The sequence below is a fragment of the Seriola lalandi genome, unplaced genomic scaffold (genome assembly GCF_002814215.2).
Source record: "Seriola lalandi dorsalis isolate HSWRI2012SDOR001 ecotype SW California unplaced genomic scaffold, Sedor1 jcf7180002054570, whole genome shotgun sequence".
Lineage (NCBI taxonomy): Eukaryota > Metazoa > Chordata > Actinopteri > Carangiformes > Carangidae > Seriola > Seriola lalandi.
Window position 1 is genome coordinate 4,560,887 of NW_019525123.1, and position 22,868 is coordinate 4,583,754.

Below are 22,868 nucleotides of genomic sequence, written 5' to 3' on the forward strand. Positions count from 1 at the left end.
ACTTGGTCGGACAAAGGGCTAGCTACATTTAAAGACCTTTACAATCAAGGGACTTTTATGTCTTTCTTTTCGATTCTTTCAAATTAGGCATTTTATTCAGAATCAGAATCCCAAGTTCCCTAGTCGCCCCCCAGAAACTCTATTGGACCGCCTGCTAGCTCTTGATTCCCCCCCCCCCCTTATTAATTATTAATTATTTATTTACTTATCTACTTATTTTTCTTGTTTTGGTTTTTATTTTATTAATTAATTAATTAATTAATTTATCTTCTTTTTATTAATTTTTTCAGTTTTTTCTGGGTTTTTTTTGTCTTTGTTTTTTTTTGTGTTTCCTTATTTGTATATTCGTATACTTGTATGAATTGATTGCTTGGAATTTCTACTTGTTTAAAGATAACTGTTCTCTCCTGAGAGGGGTGGGATGTTGGGAGGGATACATGGAGAGTAAATGGAAAAAAAAAAGGTTGGATCTACTTTTGTTAATATGTAATCGACTTGTGAAACTACCTCCAATAAAAAAAAAAAAAAAAAAAAAAAACAGAAACCAAAGGTAATGTCCTCTAGAGGCCTTACAGTGTAACACCTAGGGTCAAGTTACCAGGGGGCCAGGAAAGGCCTTTAGATGAATCAGCTAGTAAAACCTGTCCAATGTCTTGAAGTATTTATGTCCTAAGAGAATATACCTATAATCACAATCCACCCTTTTTGTCCCATTTAGTCCAATTTGTGAGGTTTAATTGAGGAACAGACACAAATTGTGACACATTTACTGTGTGGTAACAACAGTCATGTATGGTCTATGGCAAGTCAAGCAAACCTGCACTTGGACGTGTATTTACGACTATGGTAAACACATCACTGAGTTTACCCTTTTCATTGATGATGACTAGCAACCAAAACACCTTTAAACTACAGCCCCCTAATGGCAACAGATTTCTCAAGTGACGTCAGAGAGAGTAAAAGTACAGAACAATAATGCCCTCTAGTGGCCCATGTAAGACATTACGTATTATGGTAAAGAACATCTCATGCCAAGCCTTTTAGGTCCACTGGTTTTCAGGACATTTTCTAGGAAAAGTTTTTGAAAAATAAACTACAAGGACAACATCCTTCAATGTAAGCCACAGAAGGTGGTATTATTGTTGTGACCATATACATTTAAAATGGTAGATATCAATGGTGTTGTAAGACTTGGAAGTGCTTTGGTAGTCTTAAGTTTCCTTGAAATATGGCTTATAGAAATTCACCCAACTATGCACTGTAATAGCTGCCAGGAGAAAGTCAGTAATAAAATTGACATAGCAAAGTTCACTCTGAATATTTATTAACAGTGAAATGTTCCGACAGCCTGCTTTCTTCAAAGCAAATCACTTGAGCAAAAAAAAAAAGACAATGATGTCTTAAAGTAATAGTGTTTAAGACTAATTAGGCTCTTATGTTAACATTTCCCACCCAGATGTAGTGACTTGGTTGACTTAGCGCAGTGAAATCCACATAACACATTATGTACTCAAATGCGCCAGCAAACTTTTTTCCTGATTGATATACATCACATCAGTTAATTTGTATTTATTGTAATGAACAAATGAAAATGTAAATGACAAATATTTTATCATCTCCAACACATTCATAGAATGTCACTAAACACTCCACCTACTCATGTCTCTCCTCCATACAGAACAGAACACCAACAACAAACATCAGGTTAACTAGCTGACAGCAGCAACATGCTGTTACCATGACATCTGCTTTGTTTCACATTTACTTCTCTTGGATTAATAAATTAAAGACAATAGTACGCAGATGATGCAGGATGCTAATAGTATTAATGTTTATTTGCGCTGCCCAGGTTATGAACTGTGCTGATTAGTATTCAAGTATTCCCTTACTGATTACCTCTGTGCTGGATATTATACTAAATATCTGCTTTATGATGTTCTCATCACATCATCATCATCATCTGTGGATTACATTATGCGGCACAGTACAAGAATAACGCTTAATTAAACATTATATACATGTACTAAGAAAAAGAAAGCAAAGAACAAAACTTGTCTCGCAAATGTATATGCTATTTTGTTTATAGTGCAATCCCCATGCAATACCACATGCAGTTATAGAGGGTGCATGAAGAAGACCATATTGACCATGCATGACCTTGCATACAGAGCCACCCGATTCTAAGAGAGATGGTAGTCTGTGCTGTCCTGAAACCCTTACATGATTTCCAATCAGACACTACACCCTAAATCCTTTCTAAGATGTGTGATAGTGATATTTTCTTGTAATGTAGATGACTTACACCCATAATGAGTCATCCAGTCCACCCTGTTCCAAACACACTGCTCTGATGGCATAAGTTTTACCAAGGCAAAACTAATCATCATTACTATTGTGACTATCCACAGCATGCATTGTGAACAGAACTGATCTGAACCATTGAATCATGGTTGCAAGTTGGCACTATTGTATTGAAATCCTCATGGAAGAAAAGAAAAAACAACAAAAAAAAAAAAACATCATCCTATGACGACACCATAAGTTTTCACCATGGAGTAGTAATGACTGAAGCATTGGCACATATACATAAATTTTTGAAATTTTAAAAACTAACAAAAACCAAAAGCACTAAAACAACCAGCCATAACAAGCCTCTTGGTTTTACATTTGAAACCGATCAATTACAAAGGCAAAACAATCACATTAGACGAGCATCAGACATGGAAAACACAAGTAAATCACAGTGTTTTGATGAGTTTGGTGTATCATAATATTCACTGTGCAATCATAATTGGTTTTAAAAAGGCAACAAAATCAAATTCTGAACATAGCAAGGCGTACTTTAAAAACTAGCAATCCCTTCTCTTCACAAACATTTGACAGCTTTTGATGTACAGCTCATAAAAAGATACATTTACAATGAAAATTCGAGTACATGTTCTGGAAATCATTAATTTGAACTTTTAATTTGAACAAATGATACATCTGCTTTATATACCTTTGAGCTGAACTGTCTTCAGAGCTGTATGATGGTCAGTAGAATGATGCTTGAGAAAACAATTAAAACGTGAATTTTCACAGCTTTTCCATATATTCATACCTACCGAAAACAAAACACTGTCCTTGTATCCATCTGATGATAAATATGGAAGTGCACATCATGATTAACAGCTAACTGGAAATCATATATAACAGAAAGCTATTCTTATTACAATGCTCTTAAAGAATCACAAAATATTTTTGACATGAACTTTACCAATCCGAAACACAGATTATTGTCTTAGACTTTACACAAAACTAAAATCTGCTGCAACAAACTCATTCATATTTGAAATGAATATACTGAAATCATGTACTAAATAGAATTTCCTGGTTAAACTCCTCAACTCCTCCTTCACGGAAAACACACTATAGCAGCATGCAGCTTGTTGGCAAATGTTGCCCAGGGTAAAATTAACAGTTTGTGCCTAAAAAGATATCATAAATAGTGTGAATATTACATAAACCTCAGATCAACACCTGATGATGGAAAAAGAATAAGAGTGTCAGAATCCTGCTAACATCTCCCATCAAACCTCTTATTATGAATGGAACATTTGAAAGAAGTCATTCTGTAATCTGTGTTTAACTTTGTCAATGACACTGATTCTGTATAAGCACTCCAGGTCAGTTTCACTCCTTAACATGCAATGCACAATGTGAAATAAATATGATGCTGACTCCCATGTCAAAGTGTCAACAAAATATTTTTGTTTATGTAAGGTGAAACATTTTATTTGCATTCTTGGAAATATCTGGTTGTATACACATTAAATTGTGGATTTACAAATCAAATGTTAACAGTGTTAACTGTTCTTGCATTGCTTAATGTCAGAGTAAAAACACAGTATTGACATTCAGTTTCCCTTTTAGCACCTCTGTACTGACGTATCCTGTACATCAGTGTCCTGTTTAACTGTTTGTGTTTTTAAAAACCCATTTGCCTCGATCCCTGCAAAACCAAAGAAACATTCTACAGTGCATTCATATTATCCAGTATCCAGACCCCTTCACTTTTTTCACTAAAATTGTTTAAATTATTTTTTCCCCTAATCAATCTACACTCAATACCCCATAATGACAAGGTGAAAAGAGAATTTGAGAAAGTTTTGCAAATGTTTTAAAAAGGAAAAACTTCACATTGACAAAAGAGTTCAGACCCCTTTCTATGACACAGTTTAGCTCAGATGCCTCCCATTTCTCTTGATCATCTTTGCGATGCTTCTACACCTTGATTGGAGTCCACCTGTGGTAAATTCAATTGATTGATTTGGAAAAGCACACACCCGTCTATATAAGGTCTCACAGCTTTTGCATATTAGAGCAAAAACCAGCCATGAGATGAAAAGAACTGCCTGCAGAGCTTAGAGACAGGATTGTGTCAAGGCACAGATCTAGGAAAAGTTAAAAGGTCTAGGACAACCATCACTGCAACACTCAGCTGATCTGTGTTTTATGGCAGACCAGCCAGACTGAAGCCTCACCTCAGTGAAATACACATGAAAGCTGCTTGGAGTTTGCAAAAATGCTCGTAAAAGACTCTTAGATGGTGAGAAACAAGATTCTCTGGTCTGATGAAACCAAGATTTAACTGTTTGGCGTCAATTCTAAGCGTCATGTCTGGAGGAAACCACTCATCACCTGCACATTACCTTCCCAATGGTGAAGCATGGTGATGGCAGCATCATGCTGTGGGGATGGGTTCTTCAGCAGCAGGGAGAGTGGTCAGGGTTGAGGGAAAGCTGAATGCAGCAAAGTACAGAGATGGCCTTAATGAAAACTTGAAGACATCAAGGGTGCTTCAACTAAGTATTGAGTAAAGGGTCTGAATACTTAAATCAAGGTGATATTACAGCTTTGCCTTTTTAACAAATTTCCCCCAAAAAATTTAAAAATAAAAATCTGTTTTTGCCTTGTCATTTTGAGTATAAATTAATGAGGGAAAAAATGAATTCAAACAATTTTAGCATAAGGCTGTAACATAACAAAATGTGAAAAAAATGAAGGGGTCTGAACACTTTATGAATGCGCTTTACATACAGCATACCAATGCCTGTTCAACCCTACATTATTTAAATGAATCATTCAAATGTAAACGCTACCAAGATTCAGATATTCCAATATATTTCTTAAAGACTGGCTTTCTAAATGAAACTCTTCGCTGAATGACAGTGGATGAATGATGAATCGATTCATTCATACTTTTTATTCTCTGTGATTACACTTTAGAAGATCTGATTGTGACTCAATCAATTCCCTGCAAATTTATCTCAAGGAGGAAAAAAAAGAAGCTTGACCTCTCTCCCTCAACAGGCATTTGACATGATTTTATGGCACTAACCATTATTGTGGAATCACTAAATGTTTTCGTGGATCCCTCAAATCTTTGCTTTGTCATCAACATGAACTTAAATTTTCAAGTCTTTTGTTGAGCAATAAGTTTGTAAAGAACGGTAAACTTTTTGACAATTTGTGTTGTGGTTGGGATAACAGTCCACTGTCCCATGACAACCTCTTTTGTGTAGTGGTAAATTGTTCAAGAGAAAAATAATTGACCATGCACACAGAGTATTGCTAAGACATCATTTCATGGCTTAAGGATGGCCAGTTAAATGGTCCATCAGTACATCTCAGTGACTGTGCCCCCTTGCCAAAAAAATCTGTTTCCCTCATTACATACAGCCCTGTAATGTCACTAGTCCCAGGTGTGTTACTCCTGAAGCAGCTTGACATGTAAGGGTCCAAACTGCTGCTCACCAATGCACTGACAGTGATGTCATTTTGTCACTATTGTGGCATTTCCACACCACTGACACCCTGGTTCCCTTAATCCGTCTTCCCATTCTCCTGAGGTGTGCCAGCTTTGTTCCGGTGTGCCGAACGCAACACCTTGTAGCAGCCGCGGGCAATCTTATGCATCCACATAATGTTCATGATGTCCAAGCAGATACTGGAGCAGATCCAAGCCACACGGCCACCCCAGGGTACAAGGTAGAAGGCCTCAGTGCCATAGACTGCATACATACGACTGTAGTAGACTGGCATGACAGCGATGCGCACCATGAAAAAGACTACTGCCATGGCAACGCCATTTGCCATGTTGGGCCTGGAGGACTTGGGATAACCTAGTACCTCAAAGAACCAGCTGAAACACAACACATAGTTGAGAAAATTGTGTCTAGCAGGATGAAGATGTGAATATGAAAATGTTGAAACATACAGTAAATATAAAAACAGTTACATGACTATGTTAGGCATGACCAGATAAGTGGTTTAAAAAGGACTCAAAGAACCAGATTAAAACAAAGAACATGCAACCAGCAGTGGATTTCCTAAATATGATTAAAATTCCCAACAATTAACACAACCTCAGACAAATAATCTGCAGAAATGTTGTAGAGCTCCAACCATGATTTTAGAGACCCACAGCCCAGATCATTAGTAAGCTGGTACGTACCGCTGGTTCACACATGGTGTAGAAAACTCAGCGAGCAGACGGAAGTTAGCAAAATAAGGCAACATTCCTTCGCCCTGGAAGAACAAGGCAAGAACAGGAAGACAACAAAAAATGAAAGGGACAAAAAGAAGACACTGAGTCATTTGGATCAGCATGCATAAAGGTGATGCACCATCTGCTCCTCAGGGTAACACAAACAGCATTTCTTATCAATATCATAAAACAACAGCAGCAGTTACATACAGCAAAGATCTTGGTAAATCCCCAAAACTAAGGTATGTCTTAAATTCAATAAAGACTTTTTGGGACATAACCATATGATATTTCACATTTTATCACGCAGTTCAAAAAATTAAATTAATACTTTTACAGCATGGAGAACACAGGTCTAAAATTAGATGAAACCCCCTCCAAATTTAGAGCCATTTGGCAGATCTAACAAAAGACAGTTCTCCAGCAGGGCATATAATTATTCCTTCAAGTTTTGCAGGCCAAAATTAGACTATCGTCCCTAATTTCCTTTCCTAATGATTCATTCTCTTCATTTATTGTGAGCTGAAACTCATCCTACACTATGAGTTGGGTACAAAGAACTCATGAAGTACAAAATAATATAAATCTGGACAGTAACTATAGGTAAAAGCAATGGATAAATGGACTGACCAACCAACATATAAAGTGTCTCAATATCAAAGAGAATTAGCAACAAGCTGTTCATCATCTTCTATCCTTCAAAAGCGACAGTACAAGATTCAACATGCACATAAAAATAGGCTTTTTTGCATTTTATTGAAGTAATAATCCCCAATGCATCATCACAGCAAATATGCTAACTATTGCTAGGCTTTTCATCCTGAGAGCAGAAAAACATACTGTTAGGACCATACAACATGATAATTCATCTGAATAACATCTCAACATTAAAAGGTATTGAGCACATATCAACACAACACAGGCTTTGATACATATATCATACAACCATACACACATATATTCAGCCAGCCACTATTTCAAGGAGCAATCAAAAGCCATGCAGAGTAAAAAGTAATATGTTTTAACTGCCAAACATATTGCTGTTTAGAAGATCAGGGCCTGAATTCTACATCATCTCTTGTCAGGTATGAAATAAATGAATTATGAGTGCTTGAGACAATTCCTAATGAAACTAACAATACTGGCAATGATACCTGATTCTAAAATGTAGTTTCTGACCTGGAAAAAAGCTGTTATGAAGCCCTACTATAAGTGATACAAATATAAAATAACATAATTACTTTATTTCCATTCCCCTTAATAGAAATGCACAATTTTCAGCTGCTACTAAATATAATGATGAAATGAAAGATGATTTTAAAACGAAGATGCTTTCAGGAGACCTGATCTTAAACACTGTTAACCTGGCCTACCTTTCTATATAAACATTTAACACTGAATGATGCTGTTAAAATTGTGCCATTAGCCAAATAAATTTGAATTAAATGTTCTGACTGAAAAAGTGTAATAGTGAGTGCTGTTATTTGTATCTTAATTTGAATTACAATAAGATAGTTTTACTCAGGTGTTCTAAACTGAATTTTGTGTCTAACTCCGGACCATATAAACAAGTCAAACTCAAAATTAGGATAAAAAAAATCATGTATTAAATTTGACACCTACACAACATAGAATTCAAGGTTACTTGGCTTGTGGCCCGATTTATATAGAGCATGTAAAAGAAGACTTACCGTCAGGGCTGAAACAAAAGCTGTTCATTGAAACATACTTACTATATGATACAAACAGGGTACATCTGCATTGCAGTTTTTCTACCATATGATGTGATCTTTCCACCTAGCATGAGCATGCTAGTACCTCTAGGAACTGGTAAGTCCATACTGTGACTGGGCATCATATCTGCTCAGTGCAACACAACAGCAATAACAGCAGACAAGACAGGAATAAAGAAGTCCCCATCTAGATCAAGACCTGCGCTGGGTTTCTAAATGATACACAACCTTTTTGGTAGTTTTTGCATGAATGGGGATGACACAACCCAACTTTTTGTTGGTAGTTTTTGCATGTAGGGTTTAAAGAGGGTCTGTTTATGTTAAAGTCAGCGGAGGACACAGAGACAGACAGACAGGTACATTAGAAGAAGAAAAAAAAAAAAAGATGCCACCACAATTGGAAGCAAATAAGAAGCAACACTTACGACACTCAGAAGAAAGCATGCATCTAATATTTACACAGCATGTTTCCATTTTTTTGATTAAGCTATATTTGACTGTTAAAATGGACACAAAAACAGATTATGCTCCATTTAAAAAAATGTAAAATGTCTGACTAATCAACAATTAAAACATACCAACAAGCTCATGTAATTAAGCCGATTTGTATTTTTTTTTTTTAAATAGAAGTTTCCCAACTTAAAGTAAATTTAAGTAGGCCTTAATTTTGTTGTATGTCTCAGGGTTTAATATTGAATTTACTTTTTTGTGAATTTAACATGTACACTTCCACATAAAAACACTTAACACATTAATCAATAAGACTAAGACAACAAATGACAAGTTGACTGGGTACAAAACTAAAGAAAATGAAAATGACATCAAGGATTAGCCAATTTTATTATGGTTTCTACTGCAAATGTACCGTAATAACGCCTACAGTAATGTGACTCGTGATTCGTTTTTTTTCTATCACAGTTGAATAATGCAGAGCATTCATTCTGTTATCCCACATGAATTTGAGATCTAGTCTGAGGAAACCGTCATGATTGTCCAGTAACAGTATGGCCTACTTCATTTCAATTACCTAATTGTTTTAGATACAGGTGATTGCTCTGTTTCTCCAAATGAAAGGCTAGATTTATAGTCAGAAGTAAATTATAATTTTGTTATGACAATGTGACACTATTTAATCTCATTATTAATGTTTAGACACAGAAATGTGTGAAAGTTATAATCCTCAGTAACAATGCAGATATAGACCGATGCAAATATGATGTGTGTCACATTAAAGAAGAAATCTGTAAATCCAGCCACTGACTGGAGCGTTGAAAGGGGTAAGATGTAAATCTGGACTGCAGCATTTACACTAAACACATGGTTGAAACCAAACATCTGTAGTGCTTTACAGCTTTATACCAAGATTTTATGAGTTGCCAATTACAACATAAAACCAAATCTATAGTACAAAGCAATGTAAAGCATTTTTTTTATCCAAGAACAGTTGAAGGATGGTGACTCAGAAGCAGAGCAATGCGCAGTGTAAGTCCTCTTGCATTTTTTTATATAGAAAATATGGAACATTTATTGTAGGGGAACAAACAGGAATGACCTGTAAGTTTATTTAACTCAAATAAAGTGGGTATAAGGGAAAAGACTGTCTTTTAAGATCATTAACAACAGTGATTTCATCAGATACACCTAACAGAGTACATTCAACATGGTATTATAAAAAGCCTTGGCTAATTGGTGATGCACTTTATCATCTGAGGTCATCTGGATGACATTATCTGAGTGGCTTTGACAGTTTTCCCTCATCAGGGAGTCTCAGGAGGAGTGTAAGGAGGAGAAAGAGGAGGCAGCACTAGGCTCTGGCACAAAGACAGACAGGCTGAAGGTTCTGTAGATAGGCAGGTAAGTAATTAGGAGTGTTAAATACTGTTTGTTGGCATGCACAGTAACAAGAAAGGAACCCTGTCTTTATAGAACGCTTCAGAACTGCCAGCATGCACACAGTGGTTACAGTTCAGCATTCGGCTGTGCTAAGCTCAGAACAGCTCAGCTTATGTCACATTCACAAAACATCAAAAGGGGTCAGTAAAACAAACAGAAAGCACAGATATTGTAAGGGCAAGGTGAAGGGGGAGGGTCATCAGCCAGTATCATTATTGAGCATTCCATGCAAAAAATACCATAGTCATTCATCTCTATGATAATTATGCGACAGATCCTGGCGACCTAGAGGGTTTCAGATTGAACCAAGAGTGAATAGCACTGCCCATAAATGCTGAGTACACTGAACAGTCCCCATGTCTAGATAAGCGCCAACTGCATACTAGCAGTGGAGGAATAACCAATGAGTTACTAATTAGTACTTCAAACTAATTTTGAAATTATTATCAGGCTAAATGTTACAAAATGATACTAATACAGTCTTGACACCAAATAGCTGATTTGGTGTATGATGAGGGTCAACCATCATGTTCTTTGGTAAGAGTGCTTTCACAACGCAGCTCAAAAAAGTGCTAAACCTGAGTGAAATGTCAAACTAACTTGAAATCTACGGTTATCAGTCAGTTATCCAGCCATCTAAAAAATACAACCACAGAAGAGGCAAGAACATCTTAATACTCACACATCTTAATAGCGTAAGGGCAGGCACACTGACTGAGGATGATTTTAACCATCCATGAGGTTTCCCTCTCTGATGTGTTTGTACAGTTTTGGGTACATCCTTTGCACAGATACCGACTATGCTGACCTTGCCTTGTGCATGTTTAACTAACCTACATGAGCTGCAGGGCTATATGGGGATAGCCATGGACACTTATTGAATAATGGCTAAACAGACAGTTTGACAAGACACAGCTGTTCACCCTTGGTTGTCTCCTTCCCATCTTGCCTGCACGTTCTGCTATTGGACAATAGGGCACTCACCAGTACATAGTAGTAAGCATACAATGCTGCCAGATGGTGAACTACAAAAAACTTGTCGCCTATCGCCTTCCAATAGTAAAATATTAGCAGCAGATCTGGAAAACAAAAGTACAGGGGAGAGACAGAAAACATGTCATTGGTACATTCAAAACATTTAAAGAACATACAAAGTAATAAAAAAATATACTCTAAACTTTTAATACTTTATCCAAAAATTGTATATGTGTCTGGTTTTTATTTCTGACCAGGAACAGACACACAGCTGGGCCCAAACTCAAGGGAGTCATCTAAGCATCAAGTTTATTGCATCTTATTAACATATAACAAATTACATGCATGCTCTCTGGGTCCCACTTTTACAGATATTACCTGGGTAAACAGGATGTTTCCCTTACCAGATATGAGGTAGCCTGTTGTGATGGCAACATTAGTCTTCACCAGTGTAGGATCTCCCCTATTAAAAATACACATTTGGTTTGATTGAGTATGTGTGATTAAATTTTAAAAGAGGCTATTTGTAAGTTTTCTCTCAGGAGCGGGTGGTGGAGATTGTCGCTTGACAAGAACTTCAGCCATTGTGTTTAAAAGACAAGAGGTTATAATACACACTCTGAGCAGCGCTACATCTTCAGGGCAGATTGGAGGTTACAGTGAGTTGCTATTGGAAAGTGACGAAATGGGCTGGGGTTAGCATGTTAGCCGCATGAAGAAAAGAAATGATAGAAATAGTCAACATTGGAATTACTTTCCACCACTGGGGACAGCTCTTGGCAAGTGAAGGAATGAAGTTTGATGCTGAGCTTGCAGTGTTTCTTCTGCACTGGTAAATAAACAGCTAAAACTATCTATTTAGCAATAGCAAAACTTAGAAATAACTCCTTTAAAGTCATTATGTGTTGGTGTTGAAAATTTCTGACTCTGGGGATTCCTAGTGGCAGTATAAAAGTCAGCACCTGAAAAATTTATGGGGATCATCACATAATCAATTGAAAATAAAACTAATTTCCACTCTAGCATGACACATGAACAGTTTACATTGATAATGGTGGAAGACTTAACACTCAAAGCTCTTGCTTTTAGAAACAATGGGTATTTGATTTCAACACAATTAAACAAAGGCAGGTTTTTCATTTCTAATCAATTTGTCGCAGCTGAAATGACAACTGTGGTTAGCAAATTTTGTCAGCTCTAGTTAGCTAGCAAGGTAGAACTAACTCCTTGAGTTGGCTGACTTTACAATGCTTCTAGTTAGCTTATTTTAAAACCAGAACGATGTAAAAATATCCATGTGATGATTGCATTCTTATTATAATGACTAGAGACTATTGCTAAAGCTACATGTTCCTCAAAAGTTGATGATCCATGTATATGTAAATAAAGAGCAGCATTGTTGGAAGGATAGCTTATCAGCTTTAGTGTTATTCTAAATAAAAATGGAATTAAAATGGTAAACATATCCCAAACAAGGGAACACATTTTGAGAGTGAAGACAGACCTAGCTATCCTTACAGGCTTGGCTGAAGGTGTTGGGGGTGTTAAGTTCCCCAATTCCAATAAAGAACAGGACACAGCTGCTAATTGGCTCTCACACAAGTAACGGGTCATTCTTAAACCTGTTTTTTCTAATATAACCCGTAAACAACATATAGTAATAATGTTTTATGCTGTACGTTACCGCTTGGCCTTCGAAGTAATGCTATGTTACAGTGGGTAGTCAGCTAATTAGCTGGGCATGCTAATGTTTATAGCTTACCTTAAAGCAGGCAAACTCAATGTGTAATCCATTCCTCACACTTCTGCTGTTGTGTTTTTGGAAAGAGTAAAAAAGAGACACCAACCTCCAGACTGTATATACACTGCTTCAGCAAGACTGACATACCTGCCATGTGCACAGTTGCTAAGTATGGAAAATAAAGGTTAACAACAGGGGATTCACAACTCTCACCAGACAGGGTCTTCATTGACGGCATCATCAAAGAACAAGATGTGGAGACAGAAGATTCCCACCAACAGTGCGTGAAACGTTGACACCGTCCTGAAATGAAAACCATAACACACACAGCTGTGATGTTATTCTCCTGTCTTGACACATCAGAGGAATAGTGTATATTTATCTTCATTCATGAAAAGTGCCTTAGACCTGTTTTGTGGTAAAGCGCAGAATTTTAGTACTCACTGTGGATCAACTGATTCCCTGTCAGGTTGGCACACAGATTCAGACCAATTAGACTAAGAGATTAAACACTGCTGAAGGGTCAGGCAGAGCAGCACAGTCACAGTCAATCATTCAAGCAGTGAGACAGTCCAACAATTCTCATCAATCAGTCAGTAAGACAGAGTGACAGCCTGATTGTAAGATGTTTTTATCCCCATAGTCTACTGTACATCCATCTCTATTAATCATTAATTTTTATTGCTCATAATAAAACATGTGACTATATGAATTTCACAAGTGCTCTCATGAGTAATAAGCTGAGTATGCAAGAAGAATGAAAATGATTGATTCATTCAGGCTGGACCAGGCTGGTCTACCATCCTGGACATCCACTGTCCCTCAATCTATAGTAAAGCATTCACTGTTCTCATAGTGCTTTATGATAACAGCAGCCTGTCTGTCTCGCTCTACAAACAAATGCACTCCATCTTTTCATTCCAATCTAGTTGTTCTACCAGCATCTGCAATGTTCCCAAAACAAGTTAGCAGATAAAACAGCAACGTGACAACAGATGACATTTGGCTGTTGTTTGATCAAATTCATCAGTATGTACATGTTGGTTGAGTTAGATCCTCAGATGAGCTTGAAATTAAAATGGACAAAAATGAAACCAAAATCCCAAAATGTTCACACAACTATAGTAGCTGGCCCAAGAGGAATCTAGAAATCTGTGTATGTGTTATATCCTACAACTTCCTATATGAGCCCATGTACAGTATACAACAAAATGTACACCCGAGTGCAATATCACTAAAATGTTAAATGATCCAAAACTGCAAAATTTTACAATATTTGTATTATTTTTTTTAGTAGAGGTGAAGGGTATTTGACCTTGCGTATAATTAAAAACAAACAGGTAACATAGACCACATTTAAAAGACAGACCCCAAATCACAACCTCAATGCAACCAAATTGAGGACACCTGTGATCACTGCAACAAGTAAGTTTACCTGTGATCACTACAACAACGATTGCACCTTCCATCCATCCATTAGCCATACTGCTTATCCTTATATGGTTGCAGGGGGGGGCTGGATGCCAACTGGGCGAGGGTGGGGTACACCCTCGCCCAGTTGGATCCTCGCCCAGCTACTTACATGAGAGGAGAGGGCACACAAGCATCAATAGACTACTGAACATAGGCCGAAACACAGGTGCTGCAGTGGTAAGGAGATATACAGTAGGAAGAGCCTTACTATCAATAACAGAAGGCTCAGTGCCGTCCTTGAAAAATTATGACATGCACAATTTACTATTTACACAACCGGGCTGCCAACATGCAAAATATTTTACACTGAGCTTTCTATCCTGAAATTCAATGGTGCCAACTAGAATCACATTCATGTAACTCCTCCTCCTTAAAAGATTCTGATATGCCATGCCCACAGACTTAAACCCAAACGGTACACAAATAACCCAATAGTCATATCTACTTTAAGAATCTGGCAACAAATCAAGCAACACTTTGGCTGGAACACGCTCCCGCTTAACACCCCAGTATGTAATAATGAGCTCTTTAAACCGGCTAAGATTGATGCCTGATTCTCTGTCTGGGCCAGACAAGGCCTTAGCACAATTGGTTATTTCTATACTGAAGGCACATTCTCCAGCTTTGCTCAGCTATATACTACCTTCAATCTGTCCTTTTCAGGTACTTCCAGGTTCAGCAGTTACTCAAATCAAAAACACCCTCATTTCCAGATGCCCCTCTCTCTTCTGTAATTGATGACCTTCTGCAACCTTCTATATCAGCAAGGCAAGCAAATTTAGTCTCATTTGCCTCTTTAATAGCCCATCGTACAATACTTTTATTATGGAAGAAACCATTGCCTCCATCTCCAACCTCATGGCTGCGAGACACAATGTCTTTCTTGGAATTAAAAAAGATTCAATTCTCCATGCGTGGCTCGACAGACAAACTTTACAGTCATTGGCAACCCCTGATCACTTATGTTAAGAGTCTGTCTTCCCCTCCCCCAGATTGATTACATGGGTGTGATAGCTAACACAATGTAGCAGCTGAATCCTACATTTGGGCATAAAAACGAAGATCTCCCAGCAATCTGTTTTGCACCGCAAAGACTCATACATGCACACACTACACTTTGTTGTCATTTTCTTTTTTTTCTTTTTTTTCTTTACTTTATTTATCTTTTTTGTAATATATCTTGCTTTCTATTTTTGTTGTTAGTCCTTTTCTGTTTGTATTATTTCTCATGTTTGTCAAGACTGTAAGCACAATTCCTTTAGATTAAGAGCAAAAAGGGTCAAAAGGGAGGTGTTGGGTGGGTTAGGGTTATATAGGAGCATTTCATGGCATTGTTTGTTTTTTGTAATGTATTGTGATGTGACACCCAAAATGCCAATAAAATATATTCACAAAAAATAAATAAAGGTGGACCTACGAAATACTGTTACATTATACAATTAAAGAATGGAATTTAAGCTAATGATGTCAACAATGAAGTTGGTGAATAAAATATTTACCAGCATGTCATTGGGCATGAGGGTTGTTAAAAATAAAAGAGAGAGAGAAATATAGGGGGAAACCGTTTTGTATCAAGTATTCCAGTCCAGTTTTTTATGCTTTACAATTTGTAAAGACTAAGCAAGGTTTTACTACATCAGAGATAAAAAAGAAAATCACTCAAAACAGCATTCCATTGAGTTTCCACCATGTTGCCAGCACCTTGAAGCAGTGCCACATAGAGCAAACATAGCAAAACACACAATGCATCCTACTAGTGAGTCAGATACTATGTCACAGGAAATATGTGGGTTGACTGTCAGTGCTTATCTTTGGATCGAGCTGAAACAAATCCCCTCTGTCCAACATCTGAGCTGAGCTTACACTCCCTGCCATACATAGCATGTCAATATTTAGGATCATCATGATCAGAAGTTCAGTTCAGGTCACCTTGAGTTCCATTCCACCTTCTGCTTGTCACTGAGGCTGAGGAAGCCAGGGCTGATGCGCATGGACATCCACGGGCTGACTTTGTGGAAGAGCCACTGGAAGGTGAGGAAACTGGTCACAGAGATGGTGAGGATAAGCTGGCTGAATGGGTCCATGGCCATCCAACCCCACTGTGGGAGGAGGGACAGACGTTGGGTAAAGGTTAGAAAGAAGACTTGTAAAGTTAGTCATACTTAAAAACATACCAAAAAATCATTAGGTATTAGTGATTATGTTTTCTTTTCAGATCAGCTAAATCACAGTTGGTGTATTTGGTGACAAGAACTACAATGCAACTGAAAATCACAATTGTCAGTGGGGTGAGTTAAATTTTATTAACTTAGCTCCAGTAGGAGAGCTGCCACTGGCCTTTAAAAGAAAAGGTAGATAGGCAAAGTGTGGTAAACTACTAACTATCAATAATATTTTGACAGTAACTAGTCATCAACTTTACTCCATCAACTTCTTTACATCTTCAGAACCTCTACTAAATACTTACAAACTGAATGGAAATGTATTGACTTGATTTTTTGACAATGATAAGCTTATGTGCTACTTACTTGGTTTATGTTACAGACAGAAGACAAAAGTATCAAGACATGCATTCTGAAACCAGTCATTGTGGTTTCAGCTCACACAGCTTCTAAACCCACAGACACCTTCTTTCTTAGGAAGCTCTACAACAAAAATGAAGATGTACATTTACATGCCTATGCTGACTGAAGTGCTTTTCAACCCACTGTGCATTTGACCAATCAACACAATAACCATTTTACAGTGTCCTACTTTCCAACTTAAACAAGAGCCACAGTATGTGTACTGTAATTACATTCTGATGCAAAACCCAGTTTCCCTTAGTGTATTACAGGGCAGAGTGTATCTTCACATTAATAGAGGCTACATGCACTATTACCGTGTGGCAATTTAATGACATTTCAGAGCTACTTACAAGGAGTATCTTGAACACAATGAAGATAATATAGTCAACGAATAATAACAAACCATGAATAAAATCAGAGTTATAATGTCACACTCTACCATTGTGAGCGATAAACATTTGGTGGAACACAAAGAGGGTGATTAATGTGAGACATGGTGATTTTAACACTGCATGGCCTATTCAGTGACATCTTGAACTTTTGATAATTTTCAATCTTTTATAGTGGTTTTAACCAAGATCTTCTGCACCATATCCTGTCTACCCTGCTGATTAACATGCTTCAAGATTCTTTTGTGATTGAATTCTCTGTACTTGGGTTCATCATCATTTACAAAAATGTAGGCGTACAGCACATGTTGTACAGTGCTGTGCTCTCCACGAAATCAAAGCTGAATTAGCTTACAGTTGGGCCTGCATGAAAAATATAATAGTACTCATTTGTGAGAGCATCACTAAAGCTGCTCCATTATTTATATTGCATTAATTCCACAATGTAGAGATGGAAATTTTATAGAAACAAACTAAAGAGACCTTCTGTTATATTTAATAATAATACAGGTTAAAACTGGATCATTTTGACAAAATGAAGTGTCATACTGTTTTTGACCAAAAGTTTTCAGACCCATTCAATTTTCTCACATTTTGTTATGTTACAGCCTTGTGCTAAAATAATTTCAAAAATCCGTCATCAATCTGCACTCAATATCCCATAATGAGAAAGCAAAAAGATCATTTTTGAAAATTTTGCAACTTCATTAAAAAGGAAAAACTGAAATATCACAGTGACATAAGTACTCAGACCCTTTGCTATTGCACTTTGAAGGGCCTCCATTTCTCTTGATCATCTTTACACCTTGATTGGAGTCCACCTGTGTTAAATTAAGTTGATTGGACATGATTTGGAAAGGCACACACTTGTCTATTTAAGGGCTCACAGCTGACAGTGCACATCATAGCAAAAATCAAGACATGAGGAGGAAGGAACTGCCTGCAGAGCTCAAAGACAGGACTGTGTTGACACACAGATCTGGGGAATGCTACAAAAAAAAACAGAAGGTTCCCAAGAGCTGGTCTCCATAATTCTTAAATAAAATGAGTATTGAACAACCATGAGTCTTCCTAGAACTGGCCACTCGGCCAAACTGAGCAATCAGGGAAGAAAGGCCTTGGTAAGAAAGATGACCAAGAGATCCAAAGAACCTGTGTAGAGATAGGAGAAACTTCCAGAAGGGCAAACACTACTAAGTGTCATGTATGATTTCCTCCAGGCATGACGCTTATAATTGAGGCCAAACAGTTCAATGTTGGTTTCATCAGACCAAAGAATCATGTTTATCAAAGTCTGGGAGTCCTTTAGCTACTTTTTTGCACTGAGGAGAGGATTCTGTCTGGCCACTCTGCCATACAGCCTATGTTGGTGGAGTGCTGCAGTGATGGGTTTTCCTTTTCTTTTTTCTTTTTTTTTCCTTTTGTAGCTATTCCTAAATCTATGCCTCAACACAATCCTGTCTCTGAGCTCTCTGAGCAATAACTTTGACCCATGGATTGTTTTTTTCTCTTATATAAACAGGAATGTGCCTTTCCAAATCATGTCCTATCAATTGAATTTATCACAGGTGGACTCCAATCAAGGTGTAGATCATCTCAAAGATGAAGAGAGCTGAGCTAAATTTCAAGTGTGATTGCAAACGGTCTGAATACTTTTCGTCAATGTGATTTTTCTTTTTAATATATTTGCAAAACATTTCTAAAATTATGTTTCCACTTTGTCATTATGGGGTACTGATATATATATATTAAAAGGAGGCTGCAGCATAACAAAATGTGAAAGAATTTAAGGGGTCTGAATAGCTCCTGAATGCACTGTATATTAAGACATATTGACAATATTTTCAAAATGCCTACTGGTGGGATTTCAAGACATATACAAAAAAGTTACTTTTAATATGATCACACAAGTAGAAATCAACATCAAATTAATATGTTGAACAGCTGTACTACAGGAAATATTTCAGTTACTTTACTGGTATAACGGCTTTGCTGTAGGACGTCACCCCAGTGGTGGAAAATGAGAGCATAGTATAAATGCTGATCAGCACAGGATGGTGCAACAAAATCCATTTCCTATTCATACATGATTTACTTCAATATCTAGGCCTTAAATTAACATAATGTGCAGTAAAAACATGCATTATGCTCTAAAGCCATTGTTAAATTAAAAAAAAAAACTATCATGTCTATATTTGGATCAAAAGTGTGTGTCTTCTATAACCTCCTAAGACCCGAGCTCTATTCTTTGCTATATAGGCTGATTGGGACCTGAGAAAAATGATGTCCACATATGAGGACATTAGTTTTAAATTTCGATTACTGAGTGGTAGTATAATATCCTCATATTTGGTCACCAGGCCCTTGTTGAGAAAAAGTTAGTATTGTGGTCTAGAGAACCCAAAATGTGAGGTCCACATATGTGGACGCCAGGTCCTAGGAGGTTAAGACAACAAAGTTCCAAAATTAGCAGCTCTACTCATACTCTCACACGCTGGCTTGTAGCCAGTAAATGTATGTCAGTGACAGAGGTCCACTGCAACCACTGAGTCCACACCACTGAGCTGTTTTATGAGTGTTGCATTAAGCTATTTGCATATTGGCAAATTTGACTGTTCCAGCCGTTGGTAAGAGGTCAAGTCTGTTAACTTTGGAGACGTATTTACATCTCCCAAGTAAGAGAACAGGGTATCTTCCAGCACAGTCATACAAAAAACAAACATCTCACTCCCTGGAGCTCTGGCTTTGGTTTGATTTTATACCTGCCTTTGTTCCTGCGTTATGCCAAAGAAATGCTAGAGGACTAACAGTGTGCCTCATGGAAACACTGTAAACAATAAGAAGACACCAGGGAACTGAAAGGCCAATTCCACAGAGCCCTCTCCTTTTGCCTGCCTGTAATGCATTAGTGGGCAGTGTGCTCCAGTACTTAAACACAGCATGCTGCAAGGCAGAAAGACTTTTTGTTATTATAGGGACACTTCAAGAAACCATAAGGTGATTTTGACTCGGTAGACATCTGGGTATCTGGCTAATGCTACTCTCTGTCATGCTTACAAAGCACGTGGATCTGTTTCAGATACACACATACATGTTTGCGTCTGGTAAGTGCCTTATAGGACACTGCTGCCAAGGGCAAATGGTTACAGAAGTTGACTGAAGGCCAGGCTGCAGAAAGGAAACAGTTGAAAAACCATGGCAAACAACACTACAAGTGTATATAGCCTGTCTCATAAACATCTGCTTTTTAACAAGCACATCTGTGGAGTTTAGTGTGTTTCTTCTGCAAAGATTTATCTATTAATAACCCTGTAGAATGAACTGTGAATCGAGTTGAAATGAAGGCTGAATAAGAGACAGTGGTTGTGTCAAGAGAAATCGCAAAACAAGATGTGGAGCTAAAAGAAAGAAATCTGCTAATATACTTCCTGACACACCTGTTAACCTGTTAGCTTGCTTTTACTGGCCTCATTCACAATAGCCTTGTGGTGATAAAAAAATTTTAAAAAAGTGACTGAAACTAACCTCCAATCAAAAGTCAATTATTATGAAAAACACATTTTCCCTTTGCTACAACATACTGTACTCATAAGACATAAATTTGAGTGTAACAACGCGGAAAGAATGAGTTTACAAGAATTAACCCCAAAGTAACTCCATGGTTTAAGAGCAGTGTTATTCAGAGCCCCACTGATTTATTAATGTCTCAACCATTTGGATAGACAATGACATGCTTGGGCCCGCCTCAACGATAGACCCGGTCTAATTAATGTGGAAAGTGATGTCTATTTCCACTGCACAAGAATGAAACTGGTTACTTCCTGGAAGATTGTTTTGCCAGCTTCGTATGTTCCTATAACAACTAGCACGTACGGCTAAAATGCGCTTGCGTAAGACGGGTGGACCTTTTTTTTTTTTTTAAGGGGGAAACGATAACGTTTGATAGCCTCACGAGAAAATTGTTAGTTATGTGCATCACCGGACAGCACTTTACAGATGCTGTCCAGAATCGATTGCCCACAGCACACGCTATCAACCGAGTCATAGAGGTATTCTCATTTTATTTACAGCAAAAATGACCGTATAGAATTGCACACACACGAGGCCAATTCACGCCGCATTGCCTGGTCAGCTGCTATAATGTGTTGAGGGAAAATAACACTGGCCTGGTGGTGTTTCTGTGTACCAGCCGACAAGAGAAAATAAAAGATCCCAAATGTACTTACCTTATGACTTTCATTAAGATGATCTCACTCTCACTCTATCAAGTGGTTATGGTTTCCAGGGTCGCTCGCAAAGCCGTGTATGTTGAGTCAAAGCCACAGCCATATCGAGTCATTTTTGATCAACAAGACAGCCCGCCTCCTGCTCCACGCACACGCTATAAACTTGGGGGAGATGCCGAAGGGCTGCTGTTCCGTGCCTCTGCCACCTTTGCAGTGTTTACCGAGAATCCCATCCGACATGAAACGTGCATAATTGCAGAGGTGCGGATCATGAAGCTCGACGCTCGATTACGGTAACGATATGGGGTGTTGGTGTATGAGCTCTCTCCCTCTCCCCCCATAGGGATCAAATTTCAGCTGAATTCTTAAAGACACACACACAAACACACAAACACACATACACATGCACACTACCACAGTGTTCTGCCCAAGAACACTCACGGAGTCTATTTATAGCCAAGGCTTGTTGAACTGGTCCAGGATAAATCAGACAAGATAGCCAGTACAGCAAACTGCAGCCATGGCCTACTGGTCTTAATATCAATGAATCCGTTAAGGCTTTTAAATCTATCCATTAACTGAATCTTTAAAGCTTTAAATTAATCTCATTTTGCAATATCCTGCACTCTTTAAAATGCCAAATGACATAATGAGTGGCCCAAAGGGAAATGTACAAGGTCATTAGGCTACTACAACTGGTGACAAAACATCAGAGGCTGTAAATATGGTCTGCTTACTCCTTCTTATTCAATGACAGGATACATAGCCCATCCACTCAGCAAAAAAGAAACAAAAGATAAAAACATATCAGGACAGACAATTACAAAGGGGAGTATTAGACAACATACAGCAGCAATTTCAACTCCCAGTGTTAAAACACTGATGTTGTGGTCCGTGTCCTTCCCCAGATGTCGGCTGTAGTGCATAGTCCACCAATACCCATCCCAATACCCACATCTCCTATGAATTGAATGAAGCAAAGCCAGTGTATTTAAAGCACAGACATGTGGTTAGGTCTACAACATTGTGACCTGATTTGCAGTTGTGCAGACTACTGGTTTAGGGTGTCACTGATATATGCATAATATGATTCCACCAGTCCCTAATCTTTTCACTGTAAAAACAATTCAGCTATCCCCCTTATATCCTTGTCCTCAACCTTCTCACTGCTGGAAAACATTAACTCTGATAGTGTTTTTTAACAAGCATTTGTGGACACAGTGATTTCATAAGTTAAACATATAGGTTGTTTGTATGTTACATGTTTGTCAGGTCTTGCAGCTGTAATGAACAAACTCGCCGGGCAAAACCCAACAAAAGAGGCTCTTCATGTTACTTGAGT

At 37.8% G+C, this 22,868-nt stretch overlaps 1 protein-coding gene across 1 annotated transcript; it reads right to left on the reverse strand.

The window, feature by feature from the left end:
* Positions 1-1,307: 1,307 nt before the first annotated feature.
* tlcd4a (TLC domain containing 4a) lies at positions 1,308-21,851 on the reverse strand. The gene is made up of 7 exons (XM_023417033.2): positions 21,527-21,851; positions 16,274-16,443; positions 13,085-13,174; positions 11,535-11,593; positions 11,140-11,234; positions 6,497-6,570; positions 1,308-6,184 (listed from the first exon to the last, which is right to left on the reverse strand). The coding sequence occupies exons 2-7, from the start codon at positions 16,432-16,434 to the stop codon at positions 5,866-5,868; spliced, it is 798 nt and encodes a 265-aa protein (XP_023272801.1). The 5' UTR covers positions 16,435-16,443; positions 21,527-21,851; the 3' UTR covers positions 1,308-5,865.
* Between the last annotated feature and the right edge of the window lie 1,017 nt (positions 21,852-22,868).